Genomic DNA, 20095 nt, shown 5'->3' with positions numbered 1-20095 from the left:
AGAAGTTGGTCTAATAAAAGGTATTACTTCACCCACCTTGTCTCACTTAATCCTAATGCCATTCTACTCCTGAGTGAAACCATTAGTGGGGGAGGGTAACAACATACTTTCATTTATGTACATTGGCTTCACACCTTTAGTTCATTGCCTTAACTTTTGGGAGTGTCCTTTGTAGGCATGACTGGCTTAAGTCAACACTGCAGTGTCCTCTACTCACAACATCCTCGCCCTTCATTCCTTGTTCATGCCCACTTGTGTCCCTATTAACAGCTTGTTAAGGTATGTAGCTGCAGTGGCTTTATCTTCAACCTACAGTCCTCTGGCCATTAACCTTCTATATGGCAGCGTCCCTGTGGCTGCTTTCCAAGTTTCATTTTGTACTGGAACATCTATACACATACCATCTGATGCAGGTAGGCTAAGCTTTCTAGGGCAGGGTCTGTGTCTTCATATGCATGTATATAGCACCCAACACAACGGAGCCCCAATCCTGATTGTATTGCAGTAGTGCCCAAAGGCCTCAAATAAATTATCCTAATGATGATCTATGACTGAAGCAGTTTTTTAAAAATAATAATCCCTATCACTAGATATCAAGCACTTTACAAAAGAGGTCAGTATTATTCCCCCATTTTATAGACAAGGAAACTGAGGCACAGAGCAGGGATGTGACTTGCTCAAGATTATCCTAGTAGAGCTGGGAATGGCCCAAGAACTACAGCCTGTGGCTGATCTCTGGCTCCTGGAAGAAGCCTGTGGAAGCCTATAGATGGCTCTTTAAGGTTCTATCTTTCTCTGCTGAATTAAAGAGCCCTTTAGAACCTGGTATTTTCTTCCCAGGAAGGTACATATACTGTAATCAAGAAACCTCAATTTTCTTTTTGATAATTGAAGCAGATTGAGCTCTTCAAGTCTCTCACTGTAAGGCATTTTCTCCAGCCATCAAATCATTGGTGGCTCTTTTCTGTACTCTCTCTCTCTCTCTCTCTGATTTTTCAACATCCTTTTTAAAATGTTGAGACCACAACTGGATGCAGTACTCCAGGTTCAGTCTCATCAACGCCTTTATAAAGAAGCAAAAAATCACTTCCCTACTGCAACTCACTATGCCTCTGTTTATACACCCACAGATCAAATTAAGCCCTTTTTGCCACAGCACCACACTGGGCGCTCCTGGTGAGTCCCTTGTTCACTCTGACAGCTAAATCCTTTTTCAGAGTCACTGCTTTAGGATACAGTCCCCCATTCTGTAGCTCTTGCCTTCATTCCCTTGTTCCTACATGTAGACCTTTGCATTTGTCTGTATTAAAACAGCTTTTGTTTAGGTGGGCCCAGCTTACCAACTGATCTAAATCCCTCTGTATGACTGGCCTGTCCCTATCGTTATTTACCTCTCGGCCAGTCTTTGTCATCTGCGAATGTGATCAGCAGTAATTTTATATTTACTTCCAGATCATGGATGGAAATGATGAATGGCATCAGGCTGCTATTAATCCCTGCAGAATTCCACTAGAAACTCCCCTCTTCAGTGATGATTCCCCATTGACAGCTACTTTGAGATCTGTTAGCCAATTCTTAAACCATTTAACTTGTACGCTATTGATATTGTTGAGTGCACATTTTTTAGTCAAAATGTCATGCAGTATTAAGTGCAATGCCCTCCAAAATTCTAAGTATATTAACATCGGCACAACTACTGTTATCAACCACACTTGTAATCTTACCAAAAGAACAAGGTCACATTTCTTTGAAAAGATCTTTTTTCCAGAAAACCATGTTGATAGAAATACAATTAAACCCAATTCTTTATCAACTGACTCCCAAATCAGCATTTCCATTATTTTGTCCAGGATTGATATTTGGCTAACCAGCCTATAGTTACCCTGCTGAACCCACTTGCCCTTTTTGAGTATTGGTACATCATTGGTACTCTTTCTCCCCCAAAATATTCATTTATTAGAATTATCATCAAAGTCAGGTATCTCAGTCAACTCTCATAGGACTCTTGGGATCAAGTTACCCGGATCAGCTGATTTAAATTTTTTTTTTTTTTTAATCTCAAGTAGATGTTGAATAACATCCTCCTTAGTTACCAATGGACTGGAAAGTATTTCATTGTCCTTATGTGGTATAACTACATTATCCTTATTTCCAAATATGGAGTAGAAATATTTATGCATTCTTGTTCCTTTCCTTCATCACTAACGAGATGGAAATATTGTAATAGGCCTATACAATTGCTAGGATTTCTTTTGTTTCTCTTATACATAAAAGATTCCTTGTTGTCCTTAACTTGCTAGCCATGGATTTCCCACTGACATTTTTAGCTTCTTTATCAATTTTCTACACTTAATTACTTTTAATTTATATGAATTTCTGTCTCCCCTTTATTACACTTGTCAGGTGTTGCTTTTTTATTTCTAATTGCTGCCTTCACTTTATCACTGAACCAGGATGGGCTTTTAGCCAAAGTTGCCCTCTTCCTTGATTGTGGAATCATGACTTTTTGGCCATTTTTGTTCACATCTTTCTGTCTATATTTTTTCTCTAACTCAACTCCACTCATGATTTCCCTCAGCTTTGGGAAATTAGGCCTTTTGAAGCAGCACATATGTGTATGTGTAGGGCTGGTTGGATCTGTCTTTTGTTCGCCCATATTGACTATAATTGGGTCATGATCACTGGTCCGCAAGCCATCACCAACATCCACCTCTCCAGGGATTACTGTAATTTTTCTTTATCAGTCAGTGGTCCAAAAGAGAAATACCTCCTGTTGAGTCAACACCTTTTGTGTTAGAAAGTCATCTATAATTTTAAAAACCTAATAATATTTGAATTATGTTCTTTGGTGAGTGAGCCAACCTCTGAGAAGGTTTTTAAGGGACAGTGCCAAAGCAAAGTAAGTAGACTTTAGAAAGAGAAGCAGGGGAGGTGTCAGGCCTAGTGTCAGCTTTATTTATGTCAAGGTCCCAAACCTGGAGCACATGTACCCCTTTAATTCTGAGTGACCAGCAGAGTGTTGCTGCTACACCTAGAGAAGGGTAAAGATTGATGTACCCTCAAGAGACCCCTAAGGGAGGGCTGTGACAGAGAGGAGACTGTACAGATTTTCATATTATTTGGGACTGTAAGATGTGGAGTTGGCCAGTTTAGCCTGCTAGCTAAACCAAGCAATCAAGCCAGGAAACTGAGGCAGCAGCCACATTTCATGAAGAGGAGATGTTATGGGGTCACAAGCAGCCCCATGTAACAGCAGCTCTGAGACTGCTGTGTCTGGTACTGGGGATCACCCTGCCACCCAGTCGCCCTGGGCTTGGGATAATGGAAAGGTGACTTACTGCCACCCCCAGGGTTGTACTGGGTACAGCATGTCAGTGTCAGAGAGTTGGTCCTATTCTCCCTGCTGGTGGCTCACCAGCTTACTTGGAGGACATCCAGCCAGGTGTTTTAATCTTCTTTGGGTCTCAGCTGGTTACAGCACTGTTTCCTCCTTTTGCTCCTCTGGTACCAACTCAGTCTGTCACCTCTTCACAGCAATGGAGCCCCACATCCGGCCTGCAGGATCAGCGCTCCCTCCTGCTGCCAAGATACCAGAGTAGCTTAGACATATCCTCTCCTAGAGCTCTGCCCCAGAGGTGTGAGCCTTCTGGTTTGCCTCCTCAAGGGGCATCTGAGAAGATGAACACATCAGGCACACGGACATTTTGCACAGAATTCTAACTCTATGGCTCTTAACATAGATTACAGATCATAGTACACAGACATCCTGAACACACTGCCCCTCCCTCTAGCTCACTTTTCTGTGGGGAGTCCTTGGGGGACTATTTGCATTCAGGTAGGCAGGATCTTCCCCTACCTGCTCAGGCTTCTGAAGCAGCTTCTCTCATCCTGAGCTGGTGAAAACAGCCAGAGACACTAAGATGATCAGGTTTTGCCCTCTTATAACCTTTCAGTCCCTCTGGAGAGGGGGCAGCCTATTGTTTGGAGCAATTCTAATTCAGTGGGAGAGCACTTCAGTCAACGACCCTCTATTGCTATTAGCCCTTTGCCACCAGCCTTTGGACTGCCACTCCACAGTGGAGGTAGCAGGACAACAGAGAAGGTAGGGAACCCCACATTCAAAATGGCATGTGCAGTCTGAGGTAGATACATATAAAGAGCTTTGTAAAAAAGTGGTCTCATCACTGGTCTACCCTTTCCTACTGTGCAGGTCAGAGCATGATCTCATCTAGCACCTCCAACCAATAGCCCCTCTAATAGTCCTCTGGCCACATCAATTATAGCTCTCCCCTGCGAGAGTGACCCACCAACAAATAATTCAAAATCCTTATGTCAGGTCCCTCACTCTGACTCCAGGCTCAAGAGTTTTTACACACCCTTTTTTCCCCAGAGTGTCATGAGCTCTCCATCTTCCCTAGCTCCACAGCCTCTCAAGGTTGACCCTCCTTTCAGGGCAGGTGCTTGCCAATTTAAACCGCTTATGACCTTCTCAGGCAGGAGGTTTCATCCCTCTTAAATTTCCTCTGGGCTCTATTCCTCAGTTGACTACCTCCCAGGGTTTTCTCCCTGCAGTTCCAGGTCCTGCCTCTTTTATCAGGGCTCACCTCTAGAGTCTGTGCCACACTGGTAGATTCTCTATGTCTTTCCTGATCTCTTGCCAGAGTTCTCTACCCAGGAGAGGATTCCAAGGCTAACTCTCCCTCTCAACTTCCTCTTCCCCCCTGCAGGTTTCTCCATGCACTACTGCCAAAAGAAGGACCACAAAAATCTTTTCCCCCCTCCCTGAAACCCTGCCTTCTGTTCCAGATTTCCTCTCCCTATAGTAACCACTCACCTGGGACTCATCTTAAATTGGGCCTGGCCCACCCTCCAGGTGCAAGCAGGTGACCTAATTGAGCTCTCCAATTCCAGTTAACTCTTTCAGAGCCTGTGTGGGGTATACACCCTATCACAAGCCCCCAGTATCAAACAGAATTCATAAGTTGTACCTACAGATTCCCCAAAGTGTCATAGCCAGTCCCTATGATCTGGGTCTATATGTTTCCACAGGCTTCAGCAGACTCAGACTGAGCTGAGTGCTTGGACAGTTGATAAACAAGTTCTGGGCCGTCTCTCTTGACGAACTACTGAGTTCGTATTAAACATTACAGTCAGGATCAGCCAGGCCTTGAGTATGCACACTCAGGGCCTGATCTGGCATTCGGAAATGGCCTTGTCTTATTATTTACATTTGTGCAAAGTGGGTGTAGACTGCTCCTAAATCAGAATCACTTTTCATGGGTATAAATGACTTTGCAAAGCAGCAGAAAGTCAGGCTCTCAGTTTTTCAAGATTATGGTGCCCTGTGGCTGTCTAAACGTTTTCCATAATATGTGCTTCACAAATCTCATAATATCTTAAATGTTCTCCAGCGTCCTTGTGAGGTGACCATGGGGGCAAGATAACGTGAAAACAGGAAAGGGTTTGTGAGATTGGACGTGCATGTACGGGGTTTTTTGGTCTGCTGTTCATCTAAAAATGAATTGTAAGTTTGCTTGCAGCATCACAAGCAATATCTTGTCTTGATTTTTCTGGTTAAGGGGCATTCTTGTCCTATTATTTTACCTGGAGTCTACAAATCTTGTCTGTGTTTGTCCGCTGATTGCTGTGGAGTGTAATATCTTGCATTTTTATATTAGAATCTTCTCTAGCTGTAGCAGTATTGGGACTTCTCACACACCTGTGACAGATATTGCAACCCCATGCAATATCTTTGGAGATGATATTGTATTAAGTTTGTATATCCCTGTGGGCCAGAGATTGTATTCAATTCTAGGGGAGAGGTTTACCACAGCTCCTTCGGGAACCAAAAACAGTGAGGGGGTGATTAAGGTGAATTCCTTAGGTTGAAAACACCTCCAGAGAGGTACCACCCCCTGGGATGGCTTGCATGTACAAGTTCAAACTTGATTTACTAGAGACCAACAGACAAAGAAAGGGCTTTTGGTATAAAAAGTCTGCATTTAAACTAAGAGTCTTCTTTTTGGTCCAGCAAGTGGACAGGACCTTGTGTCCAAGGGGGTTCCCAACCCTTGCAGAAGGGTTGGAAAGACTTTGACCTACTTGAGCCCCATATGACTGATGGGTGACTCCTGGTATGGTTAGTGTGTGTTTTAAATCAGTTTGTTGTTTTTATTATGCTTTTAGTGTAAGAATAAATGGGCTTGCTTAGAAAGAGCTGTGTGGTAACTTGTAGCTGCTGGTGATGCACTGCTCACAGCCCTTGGGGAGAGACAGCAACGCACAGGCGCTGGCCATTAGACAGACTGGCTTGCTGGGGATATCACAGTGTATGGCAGGGAGATGTGCAGCCTTAAAATCCCATAGTCAGAAAGGAGTAGGACAAGAGTCTCTGCCCACAGATAGGTGATGACTGAAAACCTAAGACCTGACTGGGAACTCCTGGAATGGACCAGGGAGTGGTGGATACAGGTGCATTTACCCTGAAACTGTGATAACACCACAGAGCAGTTCTAATTCTATACAGTAGAGGACAGGAAGAACACATACTGTGGCCATTATATACATAAACATTTCCTTTCTACACGTTTGGCAGGATGTGATCATGAGTTTGAGGTGCTTTATACACTTTATAGTGAGCATAAAAAAAGGTAATAGGAATAGCTAGTATCTATTAAATGTTGAAGGAAGAGAGATCCAAATAAGGCAGATAATGAACCCCAGTACCTTAACTCTGGATTTACAAACATCATCTCTATCGTAAAAAAACAAGATAATGTCTATATAAAGAAGCACAGAGGTGAAAAGAGGTCCATTAAAACACTATAGAACCCAAACTAGAAATTAAATGCAATGGGTGCCAAAAAATAAGAAAGTCAAAGAAAGAGAGAGGGTTATTTTTTTAAAATGAAGCTTTTATTAAAATGCTGTTAGTTAAATAAAAAAAGACAATAATTTAACTGTGCAGACAATAACTTTATATACCCTTGTCGAGGGCAGATATATGACAAGAGCGGGTGGCAGAGGTACATAGAATTCCCATTTATACTTGAATCAGGGAGCACACTTGCTACAGAAGCTGGAGACTTTGATTCATAACAGAATTAAAATTTCCTTTTGATCATAGCAAGAAAAGGAAGCAAAGTAGGAAAAGCATAATTTAGATTTTCACAGAATAGGCTCTTCCCTTCTGTCTCATATGCTGATCCGCATGGTGCGTGGTGTCCTTACTGTTAAAAAAAGAGAGAATATTTAGTTTGCAATGCTATTTTGCTGGGTGAACACTGGTTTCTGTGAACTATATGAATACTGGAGTGTCTGACCATGCTCTGTTTTACAGTCAGGACACTTGTGCATCTCTCTTCAGTAGCTGATAAGTAGTCCCCCAAGCTGACACACAAATCCGGCATGGAGAATTAGCATACTTTCCCCTCCATACATGTCCATAACCACCATTAATGTGAACAGATGTTACACAGGGACAGCAGAATCCAAAGCTTAGTGATTAGGTAAGTGGTCCTGAGAAAAATGTCTTTTTGGGGAATGAATTCTAAAGTTCTTTACCTGGCAGAAAGAATTATTGGTCAGAAATATTGCCTGTTATTATGTGACTTCTTTCCCAAGTAATCTGCCTCTGTCTGATTCTGTCTGGTCCCTCTGAGTTGTAGGCTTGTGAGCTGCATCCATCACAGAGGAGCCACATGTTTATGCATAATAATGATTTATCTTGTGTAATAAAATAATATATCAGACAAATTGTATTATTGTGCTGTTATTTAACACATATTTTTGATCCTCTCAGCTGGGCTAAATAATGTAATACCATTTTCATTAGGAGGGCTACAGTCTTAGGGGATATCTTCAAAAGCACTCTCCATTGTCCTGTGCTCCCACCGAAGCCTATGAAGCGAGTTTTATCCACTGACTCCAATGGGAGCAGAGGTAGGCCAACACCTAGTGCTTTTGAAATTCTTCCCTTAGCAATGTATTAGGCAAATGTGATCCAAATTTTACTTAAAGTTCATCTATGATCCATTGTGGTAAAATTCAGATGATCATAGTCCAGTGGGCACAAGTTTTATTCAAGTCATAAAAAGAGATTTGCAATGGCATAAATCTGAGAGATGATTCAAACTGTAGAGTCTGGGAACCACACTGATGACCTCATTAGTGTTAGTGACTGTGCCCCATCGACTGAAATTAGTTACAGAATTGTAACGAGACTGAGCTGTTCTATCCGCAAAGCACGATGAGGGATGATGATAAAGCTAAAAGACTTTTTATTTTACATTGTTTGCATCTGATTCTCTGCCCTTCTTCCTGGGCTTGGACCTACCAGAGGTGTAGGAGATCTTGAAGCCAGTGGCTGCACCAGTGCCACCCCTGACAAACTCCACAAGCATAGTTCTACCAGAAGCTGTTACAATTGGGGGACTCTTTGTCCCACAAGTCTTGTCCAGTAGAACCTCAGAAGACTGGCTGACCCCATCATATATTTTAACATATTCACTTTTACAGTCTATGGAGGACTGCAAACTAAAGACATCAAACTGCAGAGAAACCTGAAAGAGAAGAGGAAACAAACCTTTTAATAGTCACTAGCCTGATTCCCGATCAGGCAGGTTCCATTAGATCAGACTGAGTCAAAACTAGATATGAGCCCGAACTGGAACTAGTTATCCAGCCTCTCCTCCCATGCCCTGAACTTTTAGGGTTCAGATAAAGTAGAATCTGAATGTGAATTGCCACTTCCATTGGTTTTGCAAAACTAAGGTCCAACCAATGAAGTTTTCCAAAATCAAAATTATTCCTGTCTTTTCCCATCTGTAGTTTAAGTATGTGAATATGAATATTATAAATCAGAGAAGGAAAATATCTATTATGTTAGCTGCATAACCCAAGAAAGGAACTTAATTTGAAATTTGTATTATGTCCTTATTTGGCAACTGGAGTGTAGCAAGCACAGCAAAATGCGTAATCAGACAGACATCAATTCAATTACATGCAAAAGCTATCAAATCCCTGTAATTACCCGTTTGGATGGAATTCGGATGAAAAAGAAACAGGTAGCATTGCCTGAGTATTTTGACGCGTAGTTGTCAGAGCTCAATGACCCAGATGGGCTATCAAGGATGGTGCTGCAGCGATCTGACAGAAAACACAATGATTGTACCAGAATCAGATTTAGAGACTCTTTTGCATTCAAGTCAGGTACAGTTGTGCTCTGTTTAGAATGAAATGTTCTCCATATTGTCATCTGCCAATATTAATTTCAAGGTCTCTGCACATCTGTGATAGTTAAAATTCAGTCCACTAAATGAAGAAATGTGTAATTCTAATTTTCAGATCATTCATAAATATTGATATTGAAATGGCAATACAGTAGCACAATGGAAAAGCATTAGCTTTTTACAGATAAAGTCCAGAACAGAGCAAAGGGCCATAAATTTAAGTTTCTTTTTGCATATATAAGAAAAATGTGAAAAGGTTTAATTTTGCCGAGGGAGTGGCAAATAGGCTGAATGGGTTTCCATTGGGGATGCGGGAAATCAAGCTATATTAGTATATTTAAACAAAAATGTGATGACACTATGGTATTTACGTTAAAGGGGTTTACTCAGTTTTGTGCTTGGGAGAAGTCAGCAGACTATTCTCTCGTCAGGAGGAAATTTTCTGTTTATCCTGCTTTCCCCTGAGACTTAGAATTTGTTTTTGTATTTTGCAAGGGAGGGATTTTGCCTTCTCTGGCACAAAATAGTTAAAATTAAAGATTTAAATATTAAAGTTTTTTTTAAAGTGAATTAAAACTTAAGTGTTTAAAAATGTGTAGGTTTTGGATGGATGAGTTGTCACTAAACTGTTCCAGATGTGAGAGGCCCCCAGCTGTTTCTGGTCTTTTCAACTCTGAAATTACCTATGTCTGCAGTCAGAGACTAGTGTGATAACAGACTCTTTGAAGTTCTTATAGTTGTTTTTGAGCTCGGAAGTCAAATGATTGAAAGGAAGCACACAATGGAAAGACTACGTGGGCCAAATTCAGTGCACTTCCATGGAACTGCACCCACTTACACCTGGGCTGAATTGGTCCAACAGAGTTGGAAACAAATCACATATTGTGTAATCAAGATGTGTCCCAGTCTTCATCTTTGGTTTCCAGGTTTATCCTCTGAATGCCTTGTGTTCTTAATGTGTACAACCACCGATTTAGTGTAGAAGTTTCAGGATGTTCCAAATACAGTACAGCATCTCTCTGCAGGGCTACACTAGGACCTCTGAAAAGGCTCTGAACAGAAGATGGATATGAAGTACTTACTGCAGTTATAGAGCTTGTTGATTTTGGCCACATCCAGGTTACTCAGTCCATATCTCTGTCCAACACGTACAGATGCATCAGGAATTGGTATAATAGTTGCTTTCCCAGGCGTGTTAGAGAAAGCATTTCTGCAGAAACAGAAAGAATCATGTTTTCTAAATCTAATGATTTTTTACAGTATTTAATTGTGTAATCTATATGCGTTACAGCAGTACTAGTACAAGAACTTACTCCCATGCCACATTGCAACTGTATCACTCCTCTGACCAACCATTTCATATGGAACAGGAATGCACACTGAGTACATGGTATTCTCTGAATATTCTGTTAGAGTGACATTCATCCCTATGTAGAGGACCAGTACAAGGTTGGCCTATGCACCACTTAAAGCATATTTAAGGCTTTTGGTCATAATGGGCCAAATTCATGGAGTTACCCTCAGGATGAATTTGGCCAATAATAATACTTTAATGTACACTTTAGCTTAAGTGATACATAGGTTTTGTTGGAGGAAAATAGTTTCCACTGTGCGTGCGGGGATGGGGGGAATCATTACAACATTTCTTTTTGTCTTATAGCTTATTTTTACAAAAATCTAAATTTGAGGCCAAATTTGAGCTGACAGTGGCCTTTAAGACCACCTGAAGAAATGTATCCCTTTAAGGCCATCAGAATGGACCCGGAGAACCCCAGTTCTACTGAGGGCTTAACACAGAGACCAATTCAAGGTCAACGTCCTGATTTTCAAAGCCTTGCATGGAACTGGTCCTAGATATCTGGGAAGCTGCACCTCCCCCGGTGATCATGATCTCCTGCGAGATCTGTGTTCCATGGGAACAACGAAACTACAAGTAAATGATGGAGGTTCATGACCATGGAAGAGAGAAGCTTCAGAGGAGCCAGTCTTAAGACTACAAACCCCACTACCACATAATAGAATGACCACTAACCTCACTGCAGTGAGAGCTAAATGTAAAACCCACCTCTTCATTCAAGCTTTCCATTGCTCTTGGGATTCACTAAAAATAAAACAATTTCCCAAAGCCAAACCAACCACCCCAACCCACCATGAAATATCCCTCTAAGTCTGCCTCTTGGTGGCTGGGAAGAGAGAGATAGAGGGCGTGTGAGAGCGCACTGTTGTCATATTAACTTGATGGTGTTCAGATACTATGGGGATGAGGTCCACATGAGTACCCGTGAGATAGTCTAGTGCACATGGTATTGGAATGCAGAGAAGTAGTATGTAGTACTGCTAATAACAGAACATTAGCCCATGCCTATTTGTGTGCCTGGACTCACTTCCACAACACACTATACTCACCAATAGATCATATATACACCTATCTGTGGTTTAGGCCTAGTAATCAATGTCCTCAGCAGTGACAAGCGAGGAGCTCTGCTCTGAAGCTGCTGCCTTGAGTCTTTCAGATACAAGATTAAGCAACAGTGCTGGCAAAAATATATTTAGTATAAATTTGATCTGGATGTCATGTAACGAAAGTAAATATGGAACAGCCTTTACCTCACTTTCAAATGACTTTAATGGGGAGATAAAGGATAATGAACTTATCTTGCAGAAAGGGTCTGTTTGAATTGAATCACAACCATTCATATTTTCCTCAGGAAAAATGTAAAGCTGATAATTATAAAGAGTAATTGTGTTTCCTAATTTCAACAAGAGATTTGAGCTCTATGTGCCTTCAAGAAAAGAAATCCCACATTCCAACTCACGTGCCATAGTGCATCACTGAGGAATAGTCATATTGAAGGCCCAGGTTGTTGGAGTTATCGGATTTCTTAAAGTTGCCTTTATTACCTGTAATATACAATATCATACTTAGAAGATGTATCAATTTCCCCCTCTTTTCCAGGATTCAGGACCAGCTAGGAACAATAAGACATTAATTAATCCAGTATCTGCACTAAAGAAGAGTTCAAGTGTACCTACCTGAACTAATGTACTCCCACATGATCTTTACATAGCTGTCTCTGTCACTTCGACCCTGTTCATGTAGAAAGCCCAGTGCATGGTTCAGCTCATGCTGAATTACTCCTTTCCACATGCAGCCTTTCTTCATCACAGAAACAATCTGACCACCTCCAGTCTTTCCATAGTGGGACCAGCAGCTGAGAATGACATTAAACACCATAAGAGGAAAAGTTTGATATCAACCAGCCTTGGGACCTGTACAGAGGATTTCAAATCACAGTTTATTAAAGGAGTGAATGGTCATTCTCTTCTGCCTATTGTGATATTAGGGGCACATACTAGGGTGAAACTCACCCCAGTGCAGAGGGCCAGTGCAAGGCCTAGGCAACACTTAAGTTCCACATTAGCCCTTAAGTGATGCAGAGGCCTCTGTGTGCAGTGTGCTGGCCTCCTGCACAGGGGGAATTTCATCCACTGTTCCTTAGAAACATGATTTTTTTCTAAAACTTCTGTCAAGTTTATTTTGGGGCTTCTTTAGAGAATGAGCAGACTTGAAGGCATTTTGAATCACAGGGATATTGGACAGTCCTCCCCTCGGCTGGATTTTTGGCCTTGACAGCCTACTATACCCCTGATTTAGAGGACTAATTCTTCCATACTCTGTTAGAATGGATACTTCCTGATGCAGCTTGCCATGTATTGTGCTCAGGTGTGTGTCACAATGCTCAGGCACAGCAGCATGAGTTGGGGATGCAGTTTCTACCTTAATGGTGCTTTTCCTGGGTGTGTGAGTTGTTTAAGTCTGCATTCGGTTAGTTCCTGATGTTGCTCCTCATTGCTTAACACTGAGCAGGGTGCTTTGCACGCTCAAATGGCATGGAGGTTCTCAAATAAATCCAGTTCACTGTCCTCTCTACATCCACTCAAGATTAAAGAAGCAAAGACATGAAAAGTCGGATAGAATAACATTTTTAATAAGAGTAGGTGCCAGCGGGACTTACCCTTTCCCTGACTTAATATTTAGATAGTCAGATTCTGTTGTGCGATTCACAAAATCGATACAAGTTAGAATTTCAAACTCTGCCATGGCTTCACTAATCCACCGTATTTGTGCCTCATCTGGGGAAGAAAGGCTTAAATTACTTGTCACACAAGAACAATTATTTGAAGCATAAAAGTCAACGTATGCTCAAAATAGTGCTTATGAGGGATTTAAATGGCAAGTTGATCTCATGCTGAATTTCACCCTAACTGCTTTAATGGCCTAATACAAGTTCCTTCTCTGTATTCAGGACTTGGCCTGAGAAGGGTTTGGACAGCAGGCTGGTTTCTGAGTTTCTTGTCTTAGATGAAGGGGGTGGTGGTTGATTAATCTGGGGATGGTCCAGGTACTGTCTGTTATTATGGGCAACTCTTTTGCTACATGTGTGATTCAAAAAATAATGAATGCATCCAAAGGGTGATGCAATAGATATGTCTTATAAAGTGTGTTTAATAATAATGCCTCAATACAGAGAAGTGCCATCACTGTCGACAAGAGAATAGAATAGTCAGCAGGATGGGTGCAATTGCCTTGGGACAATTTGCTCTCTTTTCTCCCTGTAATGTATAGCTTGTCTATGTATGTGTGTCATAAGTGAACTAGTGCATCAAATATTTGCACTGTCCCTATGTCTAAGTTTGCGTTTAGAATTTAATTAAATGCAAATTAATTTTAATTTCAATGAAAATTAATTCAAAAATATTATAGAAATGCAAATCACCATAGTCAGGGGAGAAGACATAGGGAACACGGACAACACCATCGCTGGATTGGGGCCAAAAACATGAGCGATCTGAACAGCCAATAGCACTTCGGCTCTTTGTCATAACAATGTCACCTTCACGCAAGCTCTGGGTGCTATCTGTGCAGAGAGAAAGAGGAATGTAATATGGAAAGATGAAAGGGTTGTTTGCATTGATGGGAAGTTCTGGCTCAGTTAGGTAGGGTTTAGATAGGGAGGGGTGATGGGAATTGACAGAGAGAGAGGCTTATGCTACCTTAAAAATACCAACCTTTCAATAATCAAAATTCAAGAGAGAGCAAAAAGGGAGTTGGAACGGAGGATTCAGGAATGGACAGAGAGAAGAGTGTATAGAGAGAGATACATGAGAGACACTGAGAGACTGTTTCTCTGTGCTGGAGTAAAGTCATTTCAAAAGACTGTTGGAAGGGAAAAATGGGGAGAAGCAGAGAACACAGGGAGAAGGAAACTAACAGAATACATCCAAAAGCATCCAGAAGACTCAAAAAAAAGAGGTTGAAATGGGGACAGAGTGGGTCTGATCAGCCACCAAATATCCCATCTATGAGCACAAATTCTGAGGCTTTATCATGGCTGAAGACCCATGGCTACTCACAAGATGTTTGTGTTCAAGACAATTAAACGATGACTTAAATATTCAAAGATCTTTTTCTAAATCCAAGAAGTACAAAGACATCCAGAATTACGGCTGAAGCCATTATTAACCTGCCTCCATAGTTCAGATGTCTCCAAAATATATATAATCTTCAACACCAGATGTGCTAGGCACAACTGGACAGATTGGAAGATTTAAAGACTGCTTAGCAAAGAAGTATATATCTTGTCTCTAAGTTTGTCTAGAGCACTTCATGTTCATAAGACCAGAGAAATATTTGGGCCAACTGCTATAAAATGCAGCAGAAAAAAGACTCTGAAAACACCCAAGATACTTATATAGCTTTAAAGTTATTACCTGCATTAGCTTTCAAAATTCGGTTAAAAACGTCTTCCTGTGTATCTGTCTCTGTAGCCAGCTCAGCTTCTGCACAGAAATGCAAGGATGTCAGTTTGCCCTTCCCAAAGCATATACTGGTCCTGATCTTCACACTGGTGTTACTCCATTGAGTTCATTCAATGTATTCCTGATTTACACCAGCATGTGTGAAATCAGAATCAGGCCCAAAAGAAATTTATGAACTGGCATGGCATAAAGCCATGTATTTATTCTGCTCAGAAGCACAAAGTCTTGTGACCCCACAAGAGCTGTGATTACTTTTTAATGCAATTTCATGAATAAGTTTTTTTTTTTTTTTACCACCACCCTTTAAGGACCCAATCTTTGGCTCCCCTGAATCTGGTTTGCACAACTCAGGCCATATGGATTGACATAAATGAATGTTACACAAACATAGGGAGAACAGAATAGACCCATCTCCTCTTACTTAATGAATAGTTAAAAGCCACAATAAAAATTCCTTCTATAGGGAACAAATTCCAAAGAGCCTTTGAATCTGATTCTCCCCTCTCTGACTCCGGTTTTATACCAGTGTAACACCACTGAAATCAAATTTAACCGTAGCAAACTTCAATCAATTCTGATCCATCGAACCTGAAAGTTCAGTGCAACCTGAAAAATTCTTCAGTGACAGTAAATTTTAGAGATGGCTTGAACTAATTCAGAAACATATGAAAAATCACGAAACATGGGAGATTCTATTAGTCAGTCAAGTGCCTAATTCATTAAGGTGCCTTTGAAAATCCCAGGAGACACCAATTTTCATCTTTAGGCACCTAAATACATTTGTAAATCTGGCCTTAGATCTTGAACTCCTGGCCAAAGGCCAGATTGCTTCCTCCAGTCCTAACATAGATGGAGTTCTGGCAGAGCAGGTCTGGGGCATTCAAAGGAAGCAGCCCTCTCTGCCAACATTTTTTAGTACCTGCCTCCCCTTCAGAGTGGAGTTGCCATGCTTCCACTGCCTTTCATACCCCTGCCGAAATGAGGAACATGATGTGACCAGTAGAAAATAAGGCAGCGTGGTCAAGATTTTCCACTAAAATTTATCTATTTTATAGAGATCTTTTGTTTAAATATGGCAAACATACATTTGAAGCGTGGACATCTAAACAAGAGGACAACATTTTTTATTTGTGCACCTGTGTTGGCATTTCACTGCCAATGTTAGGTGCCTACATGCTGAACTGAGTGTCCACATGAAAGAGTTTGAAGCCCTATTTAGGTGTCCTGGCTTGAAACTCAGAGTACACAGGACACAGCTTTTATATGGCATTACTGGGTACCCTTTTTCTTAGCCTTATTGAGTTTGGGATAGACAGATGGAAAACTAGATCTTATTTTGTACTGTTGCATTTTTTAATTGTTACATTGGTTGGCTTGTAAAATCCTAGTCAAGTCAAACCCTTCAGTTTCTGTCTGCACAGTGGAGTTGTAGTCTGTAGAAGGAACCAAGGGTGTTAAATCTTCCTGAAGTCTTACTCGGGGGTCTGGAGAATGGGGAGGACAATAACAGAGCATGCAGTTCCAAATCACTTCCAAGCTTGCTGCATTTCTTTCCTTGGGGTAAAGGTTCTCTGGGCAATTTTGAGGATCCCAGCAAGAATTCTTTAAAATGCCAGAAGCATCAATTACAAATAAAGCACTAGTGCATATTGTGCTTTTAAGGCAGCTGCACCACGCTTTCAGAGTACAACACAAGAAGGCTCAGAAATGTGGCCAGCTCCACTGGCCTGTGTGAAAAAGCAAGATGCATGGCCTGTCCCCTCCTGGCTCACTTTGAGGGATTTAGGACAGGTTTCAGGGGAGAACAAGGAACAGAATATGCCCGGGTCCAAGAAGGTGAATGCTCCCTTGCACGCCTGCACATGACCAGGCACTCTCAAGCCTAACCTCCAGAGCACATTAACATTGTGTGTCAGGAAACACTCCAGCTGGACGACACTCCAGGAAACGAACAAAGATAGAGACAATGCAAAGCAGCACTCACAGTAAAATGCTTGTGATTTACAGTCAGATTAAACAAGATGCTGGATTTGCATTACTTTATCTTAGATTTATATTTTTTGTCATGACTGAATTTATAAGAGACAGGCATATTAACCAGGAGAGGACTGGAAGTTACTGGGCCCACGTTTTTGCATCATTTACCTTGAGTGGACTGTAAAATGTCACTAGAGGGGGTCACTTCACTCTTTGTAGGATAAGCAGTAACATCTACAAGAGGAAACATGGATGTTAAAACCTTAGCAAGATAAACTACCCAAAGCTTGTAACTTCACCCCTGAGCTGAAGCCATAGTAAGTGGGGTACATCCTATGTGCTTCTCTGTCTGTTTTTTATGCTGCATTCATCATAATATCTGTGCACCTCTTGGGGGAGGAAGTGGGTGCACCACCTGGGAAAAGCATGAGGCCTTGACTGGTGCTCGTTTGGTGTTCACTCCCGGACCTGCTCCCCTCTGGGGCTGTTAGTACAGCTGGCTTGACCACAAACTCTCAAGGGTTGCCAGCAGCCAAATGATGCTTTCCCCCTGCATGTGTGTGCTGAGTGGAAGGAAAGATTCCTTGCACCCTCTTTCTCATTTCCAAGCTGCCATCATTTGGTCTTAAATTATTAGGGTAGAAGTCCCAGAATGCACCTGCCAGTGCCACATGCCTGATTGCATGGGGTTAGGGTATCAGGGATGGCATAGAATGATGCAGTCCAAAGTTTCCTTAGTGACGCCATAAATGCCAGATTTCACAGAAGAGATAAAAATTGTAACAGAGGTAAATTAAAACTTTCTCTGTGCATTGTGAAATTCAATCACCCCATAATATTTCCATCAGGGACCCTCTGCAGCTGTGAGCTCCAATGGTTGACTACTCAATGGAGTGTGTCCCTCAGTTGGCTCCAAATTTACTGACCTCTAATTTCACAGAGCGTCCCTTTGTTCTCACATTATGAAACAGGGAACAAAGGAGGGAGTAGTCAGTTTTCATTAGCCAGTTAATAGTTCTGAATATCTCTCGCAAATCCCTTTTAACACTTCTTCCTTTGGGATAAATCATCACAGTCTTTGCAATTTCTTATTGCATTTAAGTCCCACTTAGAGTTCTAACTATTTCCATGGCTCTTTTCTAGAGCTTTTCAATAGCTTCCCTCTATTTCTTGTGATGAAACAAATAAAAGTGAATGCCCTAGATGAGCCCATATGGTTGCTTGTTTTATGTCTTTGCATGGTCCAGTGGTTAGGGCCTAGGACTTGGGAGACCTGGGTTCAATTCCCTTCTCTGCCACAGGCTCCCTGTGTGACCTTGGGCAAGTCCGTTAGCCTCTCTCTGGTTCATTTCCCTATCTGTAAAAATGGGGATAACAGCACTTCCCTACCTCACAGGGCTGCTGTGAGAATGAGTACATTTAAAAAAACATAGTGAAGCACTTTGAGATCTACCAATGAAAAGTGTTCTCTCTCTCTCTCTGTGTATACATACAAACTGTACAACAACATTACCCATTTGCAACCTCCTCCATTCTACCTCTGCTAAAAGCTTTGCCTTCATCTCCTCTCCCCAGGACTTTTGCAATTCATTTCTCTATGGTCTCTCTACCTCCCAACTCTCCAGTCATCAGCATGTACAGTTTGCTGCTACCTGCCTTCAGAGCTGTACAATGACATGCACCTACATACATATGCACACACCATCCTCAAACAACTGGCTCCCCACCTGTTCCAGGATCTAGTGCAAAATTGCTCTCTTTGTGTATAAAACCTTAGCCTTTCTTTAGTTGACACCATCTCTCTATTTCTCTTCCATTCACTCTATACATACAGCACTGACCGTATTTCTTAAAACTCCCCTTGTTCTCACCACAGCTGGTCCATGTGCATTCTTCTATGCCACTCCTGCCATCTGAAGAGTGCTGCTATATGTCTTTGCCTTTGTGACTCCATCTCTTTTCACATTTCCACTGAAAACATCTTTACTCCTTTGTCTGCATCTCTTAATTTCTCATTCCTTCTGCTGCTATTTATTATTGAACTCAGTAAAATGTTTGTAAGGACAATGCTTTACAATAAAAGTTTTATTGTTCTCTGACCGTTCATTTGTGCCTCTATGAAATAGATGGGAAATTGAGCAGAAAGCCAAGATCTCACTGGAAACCAGATAAGTGCAATTTAGTGGCACATTTATTACCAAGAGCAGGAGCCTCATCTGGTGTAAATGGGTGTAACTCTGTTAACTTCGATGGGACTACAATGAATTACTCCATCTGAGGATCTGGCTATAAAAGTCTTGTTTTATACAGTCTTATTTTGGTAAGTAGTTAGCAATTTATTTAATTTTTTTATATTTAAATTATTTGTATAAATCCTACTTACTTGCATCATCATGTCCATTGCGCTCCTGCAAAACCAATATATTTAAGTTTTCATTTTTGCATGTTAACTCACAAAATTCAACAACAACAAATTAAGAGCAAATGGAAGAAGTAATCTCAAAGACTGATATAAAAATAATGTTACAAGCTAATATATTTCCCCTAGACACACAGCTGGGAAATATTAAAAAGATAGCTCATCCACCAGTCAAAGAAGCAGAGATCAGATACAGTAAACAGAAGGGTTGTGTGGAATCGCTCTCACCTGAATAGGGAAGCTTAGAGTTGAATAAAAGAGAGGTGCAATAAAGACTAGGAGCATCTTCAGGTCCATTTTCAAGTTCTGAGAGCTTATCTGTGACTCTCGCTATCTGTTCCAGATCGGGAGCGCTGCTAGATATACTAGCAGAGCCTGCTCTACCAGGGCTGCAAAATTAGCCAGCCAATGAGCAACTCTGAAGACAGCAAACAAACAATTTTTTTGGCTAACCAGAGAGGTCAACTCACCCCTAATCAAGTTCCAACGTTGTCCTATTGGCTGCCAGTTACAGCTATCACTGTCTCTCACTTCCTGTGTGCCTTCAGACCTCCCGCTGTTGCTTTCTGACCCTCATTCATGCTGCTCCCAATGCTTGGAACAGACCCCACTATCGGTGCCATGTGCCTTCTCTCTCTTCTCACCAAAT

At 41.4% G+C, this 20095-nt stretch overlaps 1 protein-coding gene across 1 annotated transcript; it reads right to left on the bottom strand.

Annotated features, from left to right (window-relative positions):
• Window positions 1-7194: 7194 nt before the first annotated feature.
• Window positions 7195-19759, bottom strand: LOC125638710 (astacin-like metalloendopeptidase). Its single transcript, XM_075130045.1, has 12 exons — window positions 19675-19759; window positions 19411-19435; window positions 17196-17261; window positions 15003-15071; window positions 14009-14149; window positions 13247-13364; window positions 12264-12442; window positions 12047-12131; window positions 10313-10440; window positions 9032-9147; window positions 8336-8561; window positions 7195-7229 (listed from the first exon to the last, which is right to left on the bottom strand). Exons 1-12 carry the CDS (start codon window positions 19741-19743, stop codon window positions 7195-7197), a joined length of 1257 nt encoding a protein of 418 aa, XP_074986146.1. The 5' UTR covers window positions 19744-19759.
• Window positions 19760-20095: the final 336 nt, after the last annotated feature.

The sequence above is a fragment of the Caretta caretta genome, chromosome 6 (genome assembly GCF_965140235.1).
Source record: "Caretta caretta isolate rCarCar2 chromosome 6, rCarCar1.hap1, whole genome shotgun sequence".
Classification (NCBI taxonomy): Eukaryota; Metazoa; Chordata; order Testudines; family Cheloniidae; genus Caretta; species Caretta caretta.
Note: the sequence above shows the minus strand (reverse complement) of the source record. Positions and strands in the feature narration are given on the sequence as shown.

Bases quoted from the DNA above. Each gene is read 5' to 3' on its own strand.
- LOC125638710 (XM_075130045.1), bottom strand. From the start codon at position 19,743: ATGGACCTGAAGATGCTCCTAGTCTTTATTGCACCTCTCTTTTATTCA. The intron at 17,262-19,410 runs GTAAGTAGGATT...TTCCTCTTGTAG, and splicing joins CAATGGACATGATGATGCAA to ATGTTACTGCTTATCCTACA. The intron at 7,230-8,335 runs GTAGGTCCAAGC...TTTTTTTAACAG, and splicing joins CAAGATCTCCTACACCTCTG to TAAGGACACCACGCACCATG.